Source organism: Pongo abelii, chromosome 3 (genome assembly GCF_028885655.2).
Source record: "Pongo abelii isolate AG06213 chromosome 3, NHGRI_mPonAbe1-v2.0_pri, whole genome shotgun sequence".
Lineage (NCBI taxonomy): Eukaryota > Metazoa > Chordata > Mammalia > Primates > Hominidae > Pongo > Pongo abelii.
This window is the reverse complement of record NC_071988.2, coordinates 109,053,529-109,072,509: the sequence shown is the minus strand read 5'-3', so window position 1 is coordinate 109,072,509 and position 18,981 is coordinate 109,053,529. Positions and strand designations below refer to the sequence as shown.

The 18,981-nt window shown below is 38.7% G+C and overlaps 1 protein-coding gene across 2 annotated transcripts; it reads right to left on the bottom strand.

Moving 5' to 3' along the window:
* Positions 1 to 4,495: 4,495 nt before the first annotated feature.
* On the bottom strand, positions 4,496 to 18,217 carry DMP1 (dentin matrix acidic phosphoprotein 1). Of its 2 annotated transcripts, XM_002814953.4 has the most exons (6): positions 18,113 to 18,217; positions 11,970 to 12,048; positions 11,441 to 11,484; positions 9,266 to 9,298; positions 9,040 to 9,087; positions 4,496 to 6,875 (listed from the first exon to the last, which is right to left on the bottom strand). In XM_002814953.4, exons 2-6 carry the CDS (start codon positions 12,025 to 12,027, stop codon positions 5,517 to 5,519), a joined length of 1,542 nt encoding a protein of 513 aa, XP_002814999.3. In that variant the 5' UTR covers positions 12,028 to 12,048; positions 18,113 to 18,217; the 3' UTR covers positions 4,496 to 5,516. The 2 variants fall into 2 exon arrangements, with proteins under 2 accessions (XP_002814999.3, XP_002815000.3); XM_002814954.4 differs by lacking the exon at positions 9,040 to 9,087.
* Between the last annotated feature and the right edge of the window lie 764 nt (positions 18,218 to 18,981).

Genomic DNA, 18,981 nt, shown 5'->3' with positions numbered 1-18,981 from the left:
AAACATTTGTGCTATGTATAATATATCATGTATGAAAACCTAGTGCTGGGAAAGCTCTCAAGAAAAATGAAGACTACTCTCCTTAGTCTGTTATTCAGAGATCGTCCCATTGGATCCCAGTTCACCTTTCCAATCTCTTCTCTTACCATTTTCACTTCCTCTTTCTCTTTTTCCCATGCATCAGTGACTCCAGATTTTTTTAAATCACATCTTAACTTGCCATAAACAATTCTGTACGTTTACTTTGGTGTTCCCTCTGCTAGGAATGTGCTTCTCCCCTGTTTTCTCATTCACTTCCTTAGATCAAACTTGTTTATGCCTAATGCCTGGATCATAACATGTGTGCTTTATTGAAATAATGAATGTTAATGAGCAAATGGTCTCAGTTGGAAACCATCAATTTGTATTTATTTGGGAGCAACAAGGAGGTGCCCACCTCTCCAGAGAATTAGGATGAGTAAAATAAGACTGCCATTTAGAAACTAAATTTTAAGAGCTATATAGATATGTAAAATCATGTAGACAAGACAGAATGGCTCCAAGGCCAGCCAGATTCCACAGAAAGCAACTTGAGTGTACTACTTTATTTAAAGAAAGAATGGCAATATTGGTGGGCATGTAAGCTAGTACAGCCACTATGGAGAACAATATCGAGGTTCCTCAACAACCTACAAATAGAACCAACATGTGATCCACCAGTCTCCCTACTGGGAATTCATCCAAAGGAAAGGAAATCATTATATTGAAGAGACATCTGTATCCCCATGTTTATTGTAGCACTATTCACAATAACCAAGATATGGCATCAACCTAGGTGTCCAACAACAGATGAATGGATAAAGCAAATGTGGTATATATACACAATGGAATACTATTCAGCCATAAAAAGAATGGAATCCTGTCATTAACAGCAACAGGGATGGAACTGGAGGACATTATGTTAAGTGAAATAAGCCAGGAACAGAAAGCTAAGCACCACATGTTCTTACTCATATGTGGAAGCTAAAAGAAGTTGATCTCATAGAAGTGAAAAGTAGAACAGAGGATACTAGCTGCGGGGAAGGATAGGAGGAAGATAGAGAGTTGTTAAGGGGTACAAAATTACAGCTAGATAGAAGGAGTAAATTCTAGTGTTCTATAGCACTGTAGGATGACTATATTTAACAATAATATACAGTTTCACTAATGCAGGAACAGAAAACCAAATACTGCATGTTCTCTTATAAGTGAGAGCTAAATGGTGAGAACACATGGACACAGGGGAACTACACATTCTGGGGTCTGTTGGAGGGTGGGAGGAGGGAGAGGATCAGGAGAAATAACTAATGGGTCCTAGGCTTAATACCTGAGTAACGAAATAATCTGTACAACAAACCCCCCTGACACAAGTTTACCTGTGTAACAAACCGGCACATGTGCCCCTGAACTTAAAATAAAAGTTATCTTTAAAAAAAGGAAATTGGTTGTCTGATGAAAAAGAATGTATGTATATACATATACACATTATACAAAATATATACATAATATATTAAAAAGTGTGTGTGTGTGTATATATATATATATATGGTTTCAAATAGCTGGAAGGAGGATATTGAACATTCCCAACACAAAAACATAATAAATGCTTGAGGTGATGGATATCCTGTTTACTCTGATCTGATCACTATACAGTGTATGTACCCCACAAATATGTACAGTTAATTACTTTTCAGTTTAACAACTTTTTAAAAATAAAGAATGGGCAATTTAATGAAGAGTGGATCAGCCCTCACAAGCTTAGAAAAATAAGAACCACTGAGGCAAAAGTTAATCATGGCACTTTAGAGCACTTTTCAGGGAGAGATAATGTTTCAGTTCCTACTGTGAGGTTTCCAGGGAGCATCATAGATGCACCGTCTTATTTTAGCCCAATGCTGTTAAGCATTCATACTGCATAGCTCCCTCTGTTCCCATTTCTGCTCACCATACAGGCTTTTCATTCTTATTCTTTCCCATTATAAATTTAAAATTATTTGCTAATTATAATTTGGATTCCCAAGTGGACTCATTTACTACAGACTTCAAGAGGAGCTCCACGAGGAAACTCCTATACCTTGAAAGCCAAAGATCAAGTCCAGCCACCTTTCCTTTGAATAATGTGTCTCTACCACTTCCAACTGCGAGATACAACAATGCCTATAGCAAGCACATGAAATGAGTCAATAGGAACTTAAAGGAAAACCCTCCTACATCTGCCCCACAGGGGCATTCTATCATGAACATAGCTGAAATTCTTATCACTGTTCTTTCTTCTAGAAGTCCTGTGAATTGTCTGGATAAAGCAGTTATAACAGAGCTCCTCATACCCCGGTTCCTAACTGGTTCCTAACCAAGCCTCAGCAACAAAAGGTGAGAGGCAGATGAGCAAGTGAAGCTTCATCTGTATTTACAGCTGCTCCCCACTGTTCATATTACTGCCTGATCTCTACCTCCTGTCAGATCAGCAGTGGCATTAGATTCTCCTAGGAGTGGGAACCCTATTGTGAACTGTGTATATGCCTGATGATCTGTCACTGTCTCCCATCACCCCCAGATGGAGCCATCTAGTTACAAGACAACAAGCTCAGGGCTGATTCTACACTATGGTGAGTTGTATAGTTATTTCATTATATATTCCAATGTAATAATAATAGAAAATAAGTGCACAATAAATGTAATGCACTTGAATAACCCTGAAACCATCCCCCTCACCCCCCATCCCTGGAAAAATTGTCTTCCACGAAACTGGTCCCTGACAGCAAAAAGTTTGGGAACCACTGGATTATAGAACCTAGGAACACTAGCTAACATAACATAAGTTTCTAAGTCTCTGTTCATTAGGCATTTTGGTTGCTGGGAACAAAGACTCACTCAAGTTGCCTCAAGAAAGGTAGGTGCCCTCATGCAGGGGGCATTTGAGAAGACAAAACATCCCAGAATACAGGAAGGCCTAGGGGCAATAAAAGAGTCAAATCCGACTTGCAGGCTGGAAGATGATTATTTTGCCCCTCAGCATCAGGAGCTCCATAATTTTCTATTTTGTGTGCCACATTAATGGGGTTTAGCCCACTCACTGTTTCTGCCTCTCTGTGTATTCCCTTCTGTTTTTGTTCTAACCACTTTCTGACATCTCTTTCCCTAAATATTCATATTTGCAGAGAAGGAAAATAAGATTAGACCTCAAGCCCCCATCATCCGCGTTCAGGCAGATGAGGCCTTTGCAACATGCCTCCTTGGAGGCTGCCAGCCAGGCTCCCCTCACATCAGGTGCTCATTCTTTCCAATCCCCTATGGTGAGGTGGGGAATGTGAGTGGTTAGAACCTGGCCACCTGTGCCTCAGGCACCCAGGAGGTCTGCGCATGGGGCAGTTCTTCTCAGAAGGAGCAATGGGTTGGCAGGAACCTGTAGGTTAATAGAGTTAGATAATTAATCCAACTGGAGATCCCAAATAGTGATATTGGATGGGCTCCATCAGAATTTCCTGGAATCCTTTTAGAGATGCAGAACTCTGGGTCTCACTCCAGACCTACTAAATTAAAAGCTCTAAAATTTCAAGGGGAAGCATTAGAGAATACACACACACACACACACACACACACACACGCAATCTTTAAATCTCCCCAAGTAAACACACCTTTGACCTTGTGAGGGAACAGAGAAATGTGAAGGATGGGAAGGGTGAGACTGAAAGTTAGGAAGTCTTCTTGATTCTTTTTTTTTTTTGAGACAGGGTCTTGCTCTTGTTTATCAGGCTGGAGTGCAATGGCACAATCTCGGCTTACTACAACCTCCGCCTCCCGGGTTCAAGTGATTCTTGTGCCTCAGCCTCCTGAGTAGCTGAGACTACAGAGGCGTGCCACCACACCTGGCTCATTTGGCATTTTTAGTGGAGACCATGTTGGCCAGCCTGGTCTCGAACTCCTGACCTCAAGTGATCTGCTCACCTCGGCCTCCCAAAGTGCTGGGATGACAGGCGTGAGCCACTGCACCCGGCCAGGAAGCCTTCTGGATTCTATTAATAATTTTGTGGGGAATTTAAGCGGAAGTGTGGGTAAAAACAAATTTGTAAAGTAAAAGTGCAGAGGTGAAGTCGTTTCTTTCAAAGAAATAAAAATATAAGGAATATGGTTCTCTGTAGCTTCCAGAGCTTACACAAATGAGTCTGAGAGACTAGTAGGAACTAATGTTAAGCCTAAACATCATAAACTTTTACTGTGGCCTCAAACAAAAATTGAGAGTTTGCTTCATTTTTTCTCCCTGTTCTGTAACAGGTATAGTTAGTGAAATGTCATAAGCAACACATAGTACTTTTATCAAATGCTACCTGAATTACGAATAAAATTTTCAGGAAATTTAAGAAAATCTTTCATTTTAATAGGAGGAAGGTACTGAACTATTTGGGAATGCTTTAAAGAAAGAGTTGCTTAACATAAATATATCCTAATAACACCACGATTACAAATAAGCACATATTTCTTCTGGGTATTATAATCTTTATTACAAAACAAGTATTTTACGTTGAGGTAATATTTCAAATGGTATTTGGCAAAAATCAATTGAATCTTATATACAGAATTTTTCTCTGTAAAGGACTCAGAGAAGTTTTTTTCTAGCATTGCACACAAACTGATTTTAGAAAAAATAAAGCTAAAAATTATCTATGTAAGGAGGGATTTCTTTCTCCCACTCTTCCTGACCCAATCCTTCTTATCATCACCAGTGATCAGTAAGGTGATGTTTATGGGAGTTCTACCAAAAAAATGAACTGGTAAATTAATTGCGAGAAAAAGATTTTCTTATCCAAAACAACTCACTGTGCCATAATTTCAAAGTGCTTTTGCAAACTAAGTATTTGATCCTATGGAATTTACTATTATTTATCCCAAGAATAGAATTCCCGGTCTCCAATGAGGAAACCCTATGCAACCTTCCAACTCCAATGTCTTCTGCTGTGAAGCCCTCCCTCGTTCTCCAATGCATTGGTCACCCTTCTCAGTGCTCCCAGATAGATATCGTGTTCATAGCTCTGTCTTGGCACTCACCATACTGGGTTGTAACAACCCTTGTTTCTCTTATACATATCCCCCTTTAACTCTGTAGCTTTGTGGGTCCTTCTATACACTCCTCAGGAGCAAGAAACAAGTCTTAACCTGCCTTACATTCTCAACACCTAGCATAGTGCCTGGTACATCATGGACACCCAATAGCTTTGTTTGTTAGGTTGACGAGTTAGGAACTATCTCAGCTGCAAAGTTATCATGCAGATCCTTTCTTGCTTCTAGCCCCTTTGGATGTGTTCTGGTGTCACTCCACAGTATTTAAACCTCTATGAAATGACACCCTAGAAACAAGTGTAATGTCCAGCAATTCCTTTCAGGAAAAATATGACATCTGGTTATTCTTTTGATCAAAACATCAATAAATTATAGTTATCATGATACACTTTCAAGCCCCTAAGACTCCTTTATGTGACAGCTGCTTCTTAGGACAGCTGATGTTAATAGCCGTCTTGGCAGTCATTGTCATCTTGGTCCCCAATAGGTTTGTTGTGATAGGCATCAACTGTTAATTTCCGGCTCTCTATCTCAATGTTTTTCAACTGGCCATCTTCCTCACTGCTTGATTTGCTCTCCGTGGAGCTGCTATCTTCTTTGGATCTGCTGCTGTCTTGAGAGTCACTGTCGTCTTCCTCAGAATGGCTTTCCTCGCTCTGACTCTCTGCTGAGGTGCTGTGAGACTGGAGGCCCTCCTGGCTGGAGCTGTTCTCATCCTCGGGGGACTCTGGGCTTTCCTCCGAGAAGTTGAGGCTCTCACTGGATTCGCTGTCTGCTTGCTCCTCTCTGGATTCACTTTTTGAGTGGGAGAGTGTGTGCGAGCTGTCCTCCTCGCTGGAGTCACTGTCTTCCTGGTCTTCTACATGACTTGTTGGGGGATCGGGGTTATCTCCCCTGGACTCACTCACCACCTCTTCCTGAGACTCACTGCTGTTCTCTTGAGACGACAGGTTGACCTCTTGGCTGGACTCACTGCTGGGACCATCTACGTTTTGGCTGTCTTCCTGGGACAGATTCTCCTTGCTGTCTTCTTGAGAGTCACCCTTGCTGTCTCTCCTGGGTTGGCTGAGGCCAGTGTCTCTGGAGTTGCTGTTTTCTGTAGAGTCACTCTTGACTTCTTCCATTGTGTTGTTGTCATCAAGCTCGCCTCTGTCATCTTCCTCTGAGATGCGAGACTTCCTAAAAATTTTCCTACTGGGATGCTCCAGCAATTGGCTGTCACCTGAATCTTGAGTGTTTGCTTGCTCACTGTTTTCTCCAGATTCTTTTGATTTCATGCCTGCACTGTTCATTCTGGAGTTTCCCCTTTCACTCCTGATGCTGTCTGGGTCATCACTCTGCATTCCCTCATCGTCCAACTCAGAGCCGTCTCCGTGGCTGCTCTCCCCATCACTGCCGCCTCCCACCCAGTGCTCTTCACTCTCACTCTCTTGAGTGGAGTCATCTCCCTCAGGCCTGTTGTCCTCCTGGTCCTCATTGTCAAGTTCCCTGCTCTCACTGGTGGTATCTTGGGCACTGTCTTGCCCTTGTGGGGCACCCTCTTCACTGGATTGTATGGTGTCATCAGAGTCCTCATCACTTCCCAGCCTGGAGCTTCCTCCTTCTTGTCTGTCTTTGGGCCCTGGGCCACTGTCATCGTCACCAAAGGTGTCATCTCCACTGTCATCTTCATCGTCATCTTTATCATCTCCTTCTTTTCCTGTGCTCCGAGAGAAGCCACCAGCTGGCCTATAAATGTATTGATGATCATCAGAGCCCAGGCCCTCCTCTGACTCAATGCTGTCCCTGGGGTCTTCATTTGCCTAGAATTTGGGGTTAACAGATATGGTCAGTATTCCAGGAACTGATAGAGAAGGAGTTACCTAGAGCCTTTCTAGTCTTTCTGCTTCCTTCGTCCTATGTCCCCTCCTCTAATCTATGGTCAGTTTTACTACTCAATAACCTCTCTACCAGAGCTTAAACAGGAAGGAAGAGGAATTGAAACTCAAGTGGTTCCATTTTATATAGCCACGCTTCACTCAATGCTGCCAACATTTTCTCAAAAAGCTTTCTGGAAATCACATTTATGAAATTCAAATCATACTGTATATATAATTCCTTTAACAAAAAAAAACAACTCTTGGGCTGGGCACGGTGGCTCACACCCATAACCCAGCACTTTAGGAGGCCGAGGTGGGCGGATCACGAGGTCAAGAGATTGAGACCATCTTGGCCAACATGGTGAAACCCCGTCTCCACTAAAAATACAAAAATTAGCTGGCCGTGGTGCCACACACCTGTAGTCCCAGCTACTTGGGAGGCTGAGGCAGGAGAATCACTTGAACCTGGGGGGTAGAGGTTGCAGTGAGCCGAGATCAAGCCACTGCACTCCAGCCTGGTGACAGAGAGAGACTCCGTCTCAAACAAACAAACAAACACAACAAAAAAAAACCTCTTAGGTAATTGTTTGTGAATTAGTGTTGGTTTATAATGCTCATGCATTAAAGTGTTTGGTGTGAAACAGAGTTTTTAAAAATATTGAGTGATCTTAAAATGACCCCAATTTTTTTTCTTCAGGAGGATAAAATCTTTAGCTAAAATGAAAATTAAATATTATAGTAAGGTATATAGTTCACCCAAACCATGTTTCTACCTCGTTAGTACAACCAGAAAGTTGCCTATAGATGATTCAGCTAGAAGACACCAACTAGTGTGACCAACAAGGCACCTTAGTGCTACGTGGGAAGTCAGAGAGGTGAGCCCTGTAAGTGAAACAATTGGATGCTCTGTACCAGTAAGGAAGGACAGTGAGTCTTCATACATTATGCTCCCAAAATATCTGCTCTCTTTACCATACCCTACAACAGAGCATACCTGCTAGTTTTGTTTTGTTTTGTTTTGTTTTTACATATCCCTACTGATCAATGTCTGAGTCTGTAATTGGGTGATTGGGAGTACTTGTGTATATGCTGTTGACCTCTCTTCCTAGCACTGGAGTTTTATGCTAGTATAGTGGAACTGAGCATGGGTTTAACCTGCCATACCTCGTTAACCCAACTCAAAAGCAGGAACTGCAGGAATCACCATACCTCATTACCCTTTCTCAAGCAGGAATTGCTACCGTAACTTGAAAGCTTAGGGACCCTTGAGGCAACAAATCACAAAGTCCCCAGCAAACAGCATTTCTCCAGTTCTATGCTTTTAAATTTCTAGAATGTTCTTTTGATAACCTTAAGTAAATAGGGATAAACAGGCTAATAATTCATCTTCCAACTCTGGCTAAGTGTAGAATGCAACATGGATCAAAGCCTTAGGGAGAAACCTGGCTCCTGGACTCTCTGGAGCCCCACAGGATTGAGTTTGGTCAAAACAGTAGCATAGCTAAGAAAGTAACAACACTTAGTCTTAGAAAAATGAAAAAAGAATGCCAGCTTTAAGGAATATAAACTGAGTCTGCCTTTCTCACTCCCAGAGCCCAGTCCCACAGATGGGACTATTTTTGAAAAGAAAGTCATTACTGAAGCAGTTCTTTTCATTAAAGTTTCCTCAGGGCTGTCCTGTTCTGTCTTCAAGCAGGATCCTTGACACAGAGAATTTCCCAGGCACTTCTTCACCTGATCTGAACTGCTCCAATTGTAAAAGCAACATTTTAAGTTGAGGAGTAAGTTTGACATGGTCAATGACCATTTGTGAGTGTGTGTGTGTGTGTGTGTGTGTATGCGCGTGTGTTTATTTTTTAACTAGGAGAGACATTTGGGGCCACAGTGTCAGCAATCTAGGCTCAGTTATGAAAATAAGATGAATAGCATGTCTGCATGTGAATTCTCCTTACTCATTTTTCTCTTCTTATTTTATGGGACTCTTTAGCCAGCATAACTCATAGTTAGAAAATATTATATTTAGAACTGTTGCCAGGTAATTTAATCTAACATCATTTCCTTCCATTCCTAAGTAGCCTGAAAAGTTAAGAAAGGTCTGTTTAATTACCTGTTCCTCTGAGCTAACTTTACTTCCTTCTGATGACTCACTGCTCTCCTGAAAGGGGAAAAATGTTTACTTTTCTTTTTAGTAATTTCTTAGGAAAGAAAAAAACATGATGCACATCAATTGCTTCCAGTCTGGATTTACTACTTTCAAAATTGTAAAAGGCAACTGGAAGAGTGTTAAAGTTACTTCATGAGATGTTTATGACAAAAGTAAATGAGATAGTTACCAAGGGTGGTGTTGGTGCCTGAGCCAAATGACCCTGCAGAAAAGGAAAGGAAGGAAAACAAATTACTCCCTCACAGATGGATTTCATTATTGTAATTATTTACAATAATTTTAGGTGATTATTTTTAGTTTCTTGGTAGAGATCTTACATTTACATGAGTAATAGTGAAATTTTATGATGAAATGGTTCCAAAATGAAAGTAAAATGACTAATGGCTTGAAAAGATCTTGGGATATAAGAGACCTAGACAATGTTTATGTTTCTGATATTTCATTTACAGAAATAAATATGCTTTCTTTGAACCTGGCCGTTCATACAACCTAGAGGAAACGTAACACAGGAAAAGCAGCATTGAAACTCAGAATCCAGATTTAAGTCTCAATTAACTCACTGGTTTTGGTTTTAGCCCTGAAAACCAATCATCTTGGTGTTAGCACTGAAAGTCATGTGTTCCAGAAAACCCCTAAGTTCCAGGTAAACCGAGATGGTTGGTTACTCTAGGTGAAGGTGGGCAATTCACTTCACGTGTCTGACCACCAGTTTCTTATTCATAAATTAAGGAAATTAACACCCACTGTGCTTACCCCACAAGGGAGTTATGAGGATGAAACCAGCTAATGCCTATGGAAGTATCTCGAAAACTATTCATTCAACATGATATAAACTAAAGAAAAAATCCATTTGACAACATCCACCTTATAAAATTTAATAGTAAACAAAACTGAATTGAGAAAGCCATGAAACCTTTCTCGAGTCATGTAAAAGCCCTGGTATTAAAAACAAATGCTAAATCAGAAATTTAACTAGTCATACTTCTAATTTATTTCACTATCTTTAGTCTCATAAGCACTATAAGAATGCCTTAGCAACTTCTGGTACCCCTCCCCATCACTTCTCCCCCTTCCCCTTGAGGGAGGGCAAAGTCCTGTGTGGAACACCCAAGGCGCAAAGTAGAGCAGGGAGGAGCTGCTATTGACATGTCTTCAACGTGCGTCTCAGCGGTGCTGGACTGGGGGTATCTCCTTAGAGAAAGGAGCTATAATCACTCTGTCTTTGGCCTGCAACACTGCAGGCAGGCACAATGGCAGGCTGTGCTCCAGTCAATTATCATTTGGAATTAATGGGTAGAAGGGAGCAAGACATTGTTATTTTTCTCATGCCAAGGCTAGACTTGAGAACAGGGCATGTTTGTGTGTCTCTGGTTAAATGAGAGAGAGGATCTAGAGCGTCTGCTTTTAAATTAACCAGCCTATGGATATCTCTGAAGAAAGTTCATAATAAATACTGCAAAGTCTATTCCAGACTCAGGCATGGACAGGACCCCACCTCTGATCGCTGACATTATCTGGCCACCACCAAAAGCACTGGGGCCAAGCTTTATCATATGTAAAAGCCAGTAGGAAACATGGTAGTGAACAAAATGCTCTGATTTCGCATAAGATTTTAACCCTTAGTGCCAATCTTGAGAATTTTCTGACCTCTTAGACCTGGCTCCTTCCTGAGAGGGATATAACACACTGGTTAAGAATGTGGATTCTGGAGCTAGAGTGACATAATATCAAAGTCTGGCTCTAATACTAATCGACCATGTAACCTAGACGATTGAATTACTCTCTGTGATCAGTTTTCTCATCTGTAAAGTGAGAATAAAACATAATGCCTAATTCACAGAGGTGTGAAAATTAAGGAAGTTAATATGTGTAAAACACTCAGAACTGTGCCTGGCAATGATTCTTGAGTTATTGAGAGTTAGTAACTCTCAATATAATAACATGCTAGCAACATTAGCTCTCATTCCAGAGACTCTAGTGTCCTCTCATTCTTCTTTCTTTTTTCACCTTCCAGAACTTGACCTCTTGCCCACCAGATAACTCTTGTTAAAACAGATTTCAAGTCATAATCTCTCCTGAAAACTCTTGGTTCATTGTCATGCCTCCCCTGGTAATATTATACACATCCATTATAAGAAGAAAGCTAACAGAAAATATGCTTCCTTGCCACAGTATACTACTAAGTTGGAATCACAGCATTATTTTCTTCTATGAACTCTATAGCTTAGCTTATTAATATGCTCGTGAAGTCATTAGCAGTTTCAACATTTGCAATGAAGTCAATTTGGTTATAATCATAATAAATTAGAATTAAAATATTTCAAAAAGTCATATTTCTACTCACCTTCCATTCTTCAGAACCCTCAGATTCATTATTTTGATACCTGGCTACCTAGAAAATTTAGTACACATGGTAAATCCAAAGAGAAATTTCTGAAGCAACAGTTATTAACACTTTTCATACATAGGAGTAGGGATAGTCAAATTTTAGGCTGCATCAGAATCACCTGGAGGCCTTGTTAAAACACTGATTTCTGTTTCCTATCCCTAAAGAGTCTGGTTTAGCAGCTCTGAGGTAGGGTCCAAGAATTTAGATTTCTAACAAGGTCCTAGTTCATGCTGATGCTGGTGGTTCCAGGATGACTCTTTAAGAACCACTGCTTATAAGGAAGGAAAGTATGAATGACATCTATATGAATGGCAACTGAACAGAATAAAAAACAACTTGAATGATATTTCTTAAGAAAACAGCGTGCTAAGAAACTACTATTTTTACTGGACTGGAACATACACAGCCATCTTGGTTCGTAGCCAATGAAAATTGTGGAGTTTTAAGTATGAAAGGGTTTTTTCATATATCCCTACCCTAATACTTACTGGGAGAGCACAGGATAATCCCCAAAGGAACATGAGCAGGATGCTGATCTTCATAGTTGGGTGTGATACCTCTACCTGGAATGAAGGACATAGATGTTTCTCTCCATGTTAAAGAAATAAAGTAGCTTCAACTTTTTGACAGTTTCTTCCTACTAAAAATTCATCCAAATGTCCGTGAACTGATGAATGGATAAATAAAATTTACTGTATCTATAAAACAGAATATTATTCAACCATAAAGAGGAATGAAGTACTGACATGTGCTTCAGAGTAGAGGAAGCTTGAGAACACTATGCTAAGTGAAAGAAGCCAGATAAAAAGGCCACATTGGAATGATTCTATTTACATGAAATGTCCACAATAGGCAAATCTACAGAGACAAAAAGTAGACTAGTGGTTGCCCAGAGCTTATGCAGATGGGAGGTTGAGGGGTGACAGTTAATGGGTACAGGATTTGTTCTGGAGGTGATGAAACTGTTCCATGTATTGTGGTGAAGGTTGCACAACTGTGTGAATATACTGAAAACCACTGAGCTATACACTTCAAATTAGTGAAGTATGTGGTGTATAGATTATAACTCAACAAAGTGGTTTTTAAAAACCTCACTCCTAAGAAATAAATTGAAAATGTTTCAATGAGGAGATGTACAAACGCTAACACATAAAGTATGATAAATTGACGAAAAAGTAAAGAAAGAGGAATATAGAAATTTCTGTCCATTCCCTTTTACAATAGTTATGCAGCTTGGTATGGCAGAGCACCCTAGCAAATGTATTCTCCCTAAAAAACTACACTTATTGACACCAGTGATAGGTGGTGGGCATTTGTTTTCACACACACACACACAATGGCTTCTAAGTCACATTTATGACTGCATAATAATGTCTACACAAAACAGATTGTTTTTGCATTTTTTTGTGATCTGCAAGAGATGTGCTAGAGTAGGCTTTGTATCACAACTTCAGAAAGCTCTTAATATCTATTGTGACACATTTAGTCATACATTATACATGATTATGCTAAATTATTTTTGCTGTCATTCACAGTACTGAAGGATTTGGGGAAGATTACAGGTTTGGGATACACTTGTAAATCATGCTGAGAGAAACATGCCAAATCAAACTATTTTTCTGGAGGGTAACTTCATTTCACACTTCAAGAACTGTTGCTTTGGAAAACACTTTGTTTTGTATTTAAAAATAGAAGTACTAGATGCTAAAGTAAAAATTTACTGAAATGGTTTAAGGAACGCAATTTACCCTGCACTAGTAAGCCCTGGTAGCTGCCGTAGCATACTTGTCTGATGAACTTCCATACATTTCACAAATAATCCTGCAAGTTTATTTCACATTTGTTGATTTGTTTCATTTCTTTAAATGTTAAATGTATACTGTGAAAGGAAAATAAAATCTTGGGACCCCAAACTCACTAAGTCAAAGGGAAAGTCAACCTAGGAACTGGGTCACTCCAACCTGCCTCCCATTTTGTTCTTAAAAAGATAGCTACAAGGATAAAAGGCTACGTACCTCCCTCACAATTTTCTCACAGGGAAATTCCTGTGGGCCCTGAAATCTTTACCCTAAAACAGTCTGGTTGAATTTCACCCTCACAATATAAATTAACAGCTTACCTTCATAAGTTCAGGACAAAGGACAGAACTAAAAGTCATTCCTCTTCTCTCCTGAGACAGATGCATGTCTGACAGCTTCCTCTAGTCTATGTTTACTTTATCTTATGTAGAAATGCAGATTCACTGAGCATGAGACAAATGTGTAATTGACTATTCCTCTACCCTCTCCTTTCACATATAAAATGTGGGTTCAGTGAGAACTAAACAAAGACTCAAAGGAATGCAACCACTCGCCTCTTTTATCTATCCTTCCTTTCTCCTATTGCCTGCTCTTTCCCCTTCAAATACTGAAGTCCCCGGACTCTCTTTGTAAAGAAACATGGACCATAGATGTTTCTGGTGGTTTTGTGTTCGTTTTTCCCAGGTGCCTCCTCAATTTTGGCAAGATAAGTCTCCAAAAATAATTGAGACTCACCTCAGTCATTTTCTTTGATTTGCAATAGTTTACAAGTATAGGAACTCAGAAAACAATACTCTATGATGAAGGCCTCAGAAGCAGCCTCAGAAGCAAAAGCTTCTCTGACTTTCCCCTGCCCTCCTATCTCTGGCCCCTCATTCTCCCCTGAGACTAACCATAGAAACTAGAATCCCTCTTCCCAAAGGCAGGTTATAGAAACCGGAACCTCTTTTCCCCAAAGCCAGAAATAAAACCTAAAAATATTACCCTAAGTCCCCCTATCTTTATGTGTAACAACTGGCCTTAAAGAAATTCTCTGACCCACCTAGTTTAATTGTAGGTCATAAGACCCCCATTCCAGAGAAGGTCCTGTCCCATATCGAGAAGGAAGAAATGCTGCACGGAGAGGCCAAGAAGAATCTGGACAGGCTTTGCTGGGCCACCCCACTTGGTCTACTAGTATAAGGTTGAAACCTTTTTGTCCAATCGTATTTCTACCTGGCTGCCCATGTTTTGTTGGACATAAGCATAAAGATGGACAGTTTCTCCTGTATCTTTAGGTCTTCGTTCTGAAGGCTCCTGTGTCACATAAAAATAAATTTGTATTCCTTTTCTCCTATTAATCTATCTTTTGTCAGTTGATTTTCAGCAAACCTTCAGAGGGTGAGGGGGAAGTTTTCCCTTGGCCCCTAAACTAATGATAGGAGTTAAAAGCCAAAGATTCTCAACCCTAAATGTATATTACTATCAACTGGGAAGGGTTTTAAAAATGCCAATGCACAAATCCCATCCCAGGGCAATAAATCCATTCACTTGGGTGGGCACAGGAATAGGTTTGTTTTTAAAGTTCCACAAGAGATTTTAACACTTGATCTAAGAAATAAAAATATCATAATTAGCCAGGCTTGGTGGCATGTGCCTGTAGTCCCAGCTACTCAGGAGGCTGAGTGGGGAGAATTCTTTGAGCCAGGGAGTTTGAAGCTGCACTGAGCCATGATTGTACCACTCCACTCCGGTTTGGGTGACAGAGCAAGACCCTGTCTCAAAAAAAAAAAAAAAAAAAAAAAAAAAAAAAAAAAATATATATATATATATATATATATATATATATATAGCACTCAGTAATGCCTGAATATGCTGAACATTGTCTGAAACATTGGGATCAAGAAGCCATCTAATCTTATTTTTAATGTATTCAAGAAAATAATAGAAATCCTAAGATAAAGAGCCTGAACAGGATTCTCATTTCTGCTTTCACACAACTCAAATGGTCAAACAACCTCTCATGTATATTATGGGCATTATCTCTCCTCAGCATAGTTATTCTTAATTTGTGCTACTTTCTTTATTCTAATTCAGCATAGTGTATATCAGTTCTTATGTTTGATACTATCTTAATTTCTTTTAAAAATCCTTCAATTAATATCAACAGAGAAAAACATATGAAAATGCTTAACTACACCAAAATCAAGCTTAATTTAATAGATGTTACTTCTCTTTAGATATCACAATCAAAACTTTTTAAAAAATTTGTTAGGTTTATTTCTTCAGAAAGCAAAATTTTCTCAAATATGATATTCTCAAAATAACCCTTTCAATGGTTTCAGCTTCACAGATCAAATGAAAATTACCTCATCATTTTAATTTTCAAAGTGAAATTTGAATATGGTTATAATTTCATGATTCTCTGAAAACTAGCAAATATTAGAGCCTTGACAGAAGGTCAATGACTATTGAATTCTCTTGTATTTTCTTTAGCTTCTCTAATCTAAATAATTAGAAAATTGGGAATGCCATTTTGCATTTATTCTAAACCAATGAATGTTGTGTTTTCTCACAAAGAAGTGCATGCCCCGAGTGCTCAAGTTTCTTAGGGATGGAAGATTCTAAAACACAAGAAAGATGCCCTAACTTGCTCAGGATTCTAGAAATACTAGTTAGCACCCTGACCTAAAGCAATAATTTCCCACATGCAAGTCTAGTAAACTAAAATAAGAGACACTCTAGAGTTCTGAGAGAGCTGATGTTGCCACCCAAAAAATATAGTCCAACCTTTTAAGCATTAAAGAAAGTCAGATCTTAAACCCCATATTAGGTTTGCATTTGGTATTTTTGATAAAAATAATTATAATTTTGTGAAGTGCATTTCCAAACAAGAGCTCCAAACTTTTATAAACATTTTGGCTACTATTCAAAAAAGAGTAGAAGCAGATAGGCAGTAGCCATATTCTGAATAATAAATGTGAACCACGGCTACAAGCCTGCAATTAAAAGTCCAGGACTTTGAGTTCTTATTCAGTGATTGGTTAATGCTATTTCTACATTCCACATGCTGTCATTCTACAGTGAGATGACGTAACAAAAGGAAATCAACAACTTGAATTCTGTCTGTTTGGAAGGTGGTGTATTAGAGAATTTCTGCCTTTGTGAATTGTTTTCATAGAGTTGAAAAGAGCCAAATGTTTAGAATGTGGAGAGGGAAACTAAAGTCAAGATTTCAGGTGTGTAGCCAAAACTTCTTTTGGTTCTTCAGTAAGGAAATTTGTTCTAGCATTTTCTCAAGGTTAAGATACATTTGTAAAATATATATCTTCTTCTATGTAAACCAAAATGAAGGAAATAGGCCAAAAGAAGAAAATAAAGGTTTGAAAAGTCATAGACTCTTTTTTCTTTTGGAAAACAATTCATCATATTAAGTTGCTTTATTTGTCTTAGTATTGTTATCTTCAAGAACACAACTGAACAATACATTCATTCATTAGCAGTCAGTAAATATTTATGAACATGCTATGTGTTAGGAACTTTTCTAGCCCATATTCTCGAAATCAACAATTTAAGAAACTCTAATATTTTAGTAGCTTTCTCCATGTACAACCTGTAAATGTACATTAACAGGAAACTTTAATAATAATAAAAAATAATAATAAAATAAGCTGGTTTTATCAAAAATAAAATTAACCAGAATCCAACTAACTGGAACCTGCCATTTTCTATTTGAAAATAGAATCAAACTTGGCCAGGATATGAACTCTACCAGGAATCCAGAGAAACAAACAAACCAAAAAAAATTCCAATTCTTCCTATTGTGTGTGACTTAAGGTCAATTATGATGAATCCAATATTATATGCTCTTAACCACAGGAAAATAACTCTGAGGTGCCCCCAAAATTAAATATAGATTTGGAAGGCCTCTAAGCATCTGAAGCACGTTGTTTTACATCACAATTTTCGGGTAGCTAAGTGGACTAATACCCTTTAGAAAATAGTTTGTTCACATTTTTAAACAACAAGGTTAAAATAGGATAGTCAAGCCTCAGTTAAACAGAAAGTATGGTTAACCACAAGTTACTGCTCTTAAGGAAGACAAGTTGCTAAAACACATGTACTCTTCTAAATGTCATACAGATGAAGAAGTGCACTAAACACAGTAAATAAAAATACATATGGACATTTTAAAATATATGTTTTAAAATGCAATATTTTAAAATACAATTATATTCAACATTTATTGAATTTTAACTGTATTCAAGGCATCATGCTAACATGAATACAAAAAACATAATTATCACACCCTCGGTTATTTCAGTAGTTTAATCATCATTTAGTTACTTATGCAGTTCATAATAAATGTTACTAGGTGCTCTCTAGATGAATAACACTACATTTTTTAATTTTAAAAAAATTCTTTTGAAAGTCCTGCCATTCAATGAGTTCAGCTTTTTTTCACAATCTTGTAGGCCGCAAACATTCCCATATTCATGAACACACTGTAAAAGTTTTATATGTTTTGCTAATTAAAACTAAATTTCAAAATGACCTTCCATCTGCCTCCTGTTCTATAAACTTTCCCTGTTAGAAGTATCATGCAGAGATCTAATTAAAGCATTACCAAGAAAAACACCTGGCTCTGTTGACTTAACGTGTCATTTTAATATCATTATTTACTGTGGCATAAACAACAGGCACGAAAATAGAAACTGTTTTTACCCAAAGCACAGCTCTCCCATCTCTCTATATATGGTATAATGCCTCAAACATGTATACATATTTAATATTTTCCAAACAACCAGCAAAAGTCATTTTAAAAAATTAAATGATGAAAATGACTTACCCTCCGTAGTTCACAAAGAATTTTTTCAAAAAGTCTCAAAAATCAGGTTGTCGTTCTCACAGAGGAAATCTATGCCCAATGAAGCCACTCTTGTGTTGATATCCTGGACACTTCTCTGATGGTGCAGGAATTTAAACTCTGCTGCAGCTCTTCATAGCCAATCAACCTCAGTCTGGGGGTGACTGACATCACAAGGTGTCACCGGGACCCCGGTACACCCACACTTCCTCCAGCTGGCAGAGGCATACTTTCCCTAAAAAGCTCTTGTGGTTCCCAAATGACTAGACTAGTTTCCATTAAATTGAAGATCTTCCCAAAACTTTATTTTGATTTCTAAATATATGTCATTCACATTCAGCAGGCTTATGAACATTATAAACAATGACAATGTCTTCTACCCACCGACAGATCCCAGCAGACCCACGGATGGGAAAGGCGGAGGCAGGGGTGGGTAGAAAGTTTCCTGTTAATGTACATTTCCAGGTTGTACATGGAGAAAGCTACTAAAATACTAGAGTTCCTTAAATTGTTGGTTTTGAGAATATGGGCTTTTATTTCTTCCTTTTTCCTCTTTTAACAACCTCTACTACTCACCTCCTTTTCCTCTCATCTCCCCACCCCCATATACACACAAAGATCCCAAACTCCTACTAATCTAATAAAGCATCCACTAAAGTACCCCCCTTAAGTAGCTATTGTGTTATTCAAGAAATTTAGATCTAACACTTAATCATTCCCCATTTGCCACATTTTAATGATTCTTTGAAATCAGAATTGGATCAAGGGGAATACTAGCTGGGTAGCATCCAAGGAAACTAATCTTGAAGGGACTCTATGCCACCACTGAAAATGTAATGAAATGGATAAAA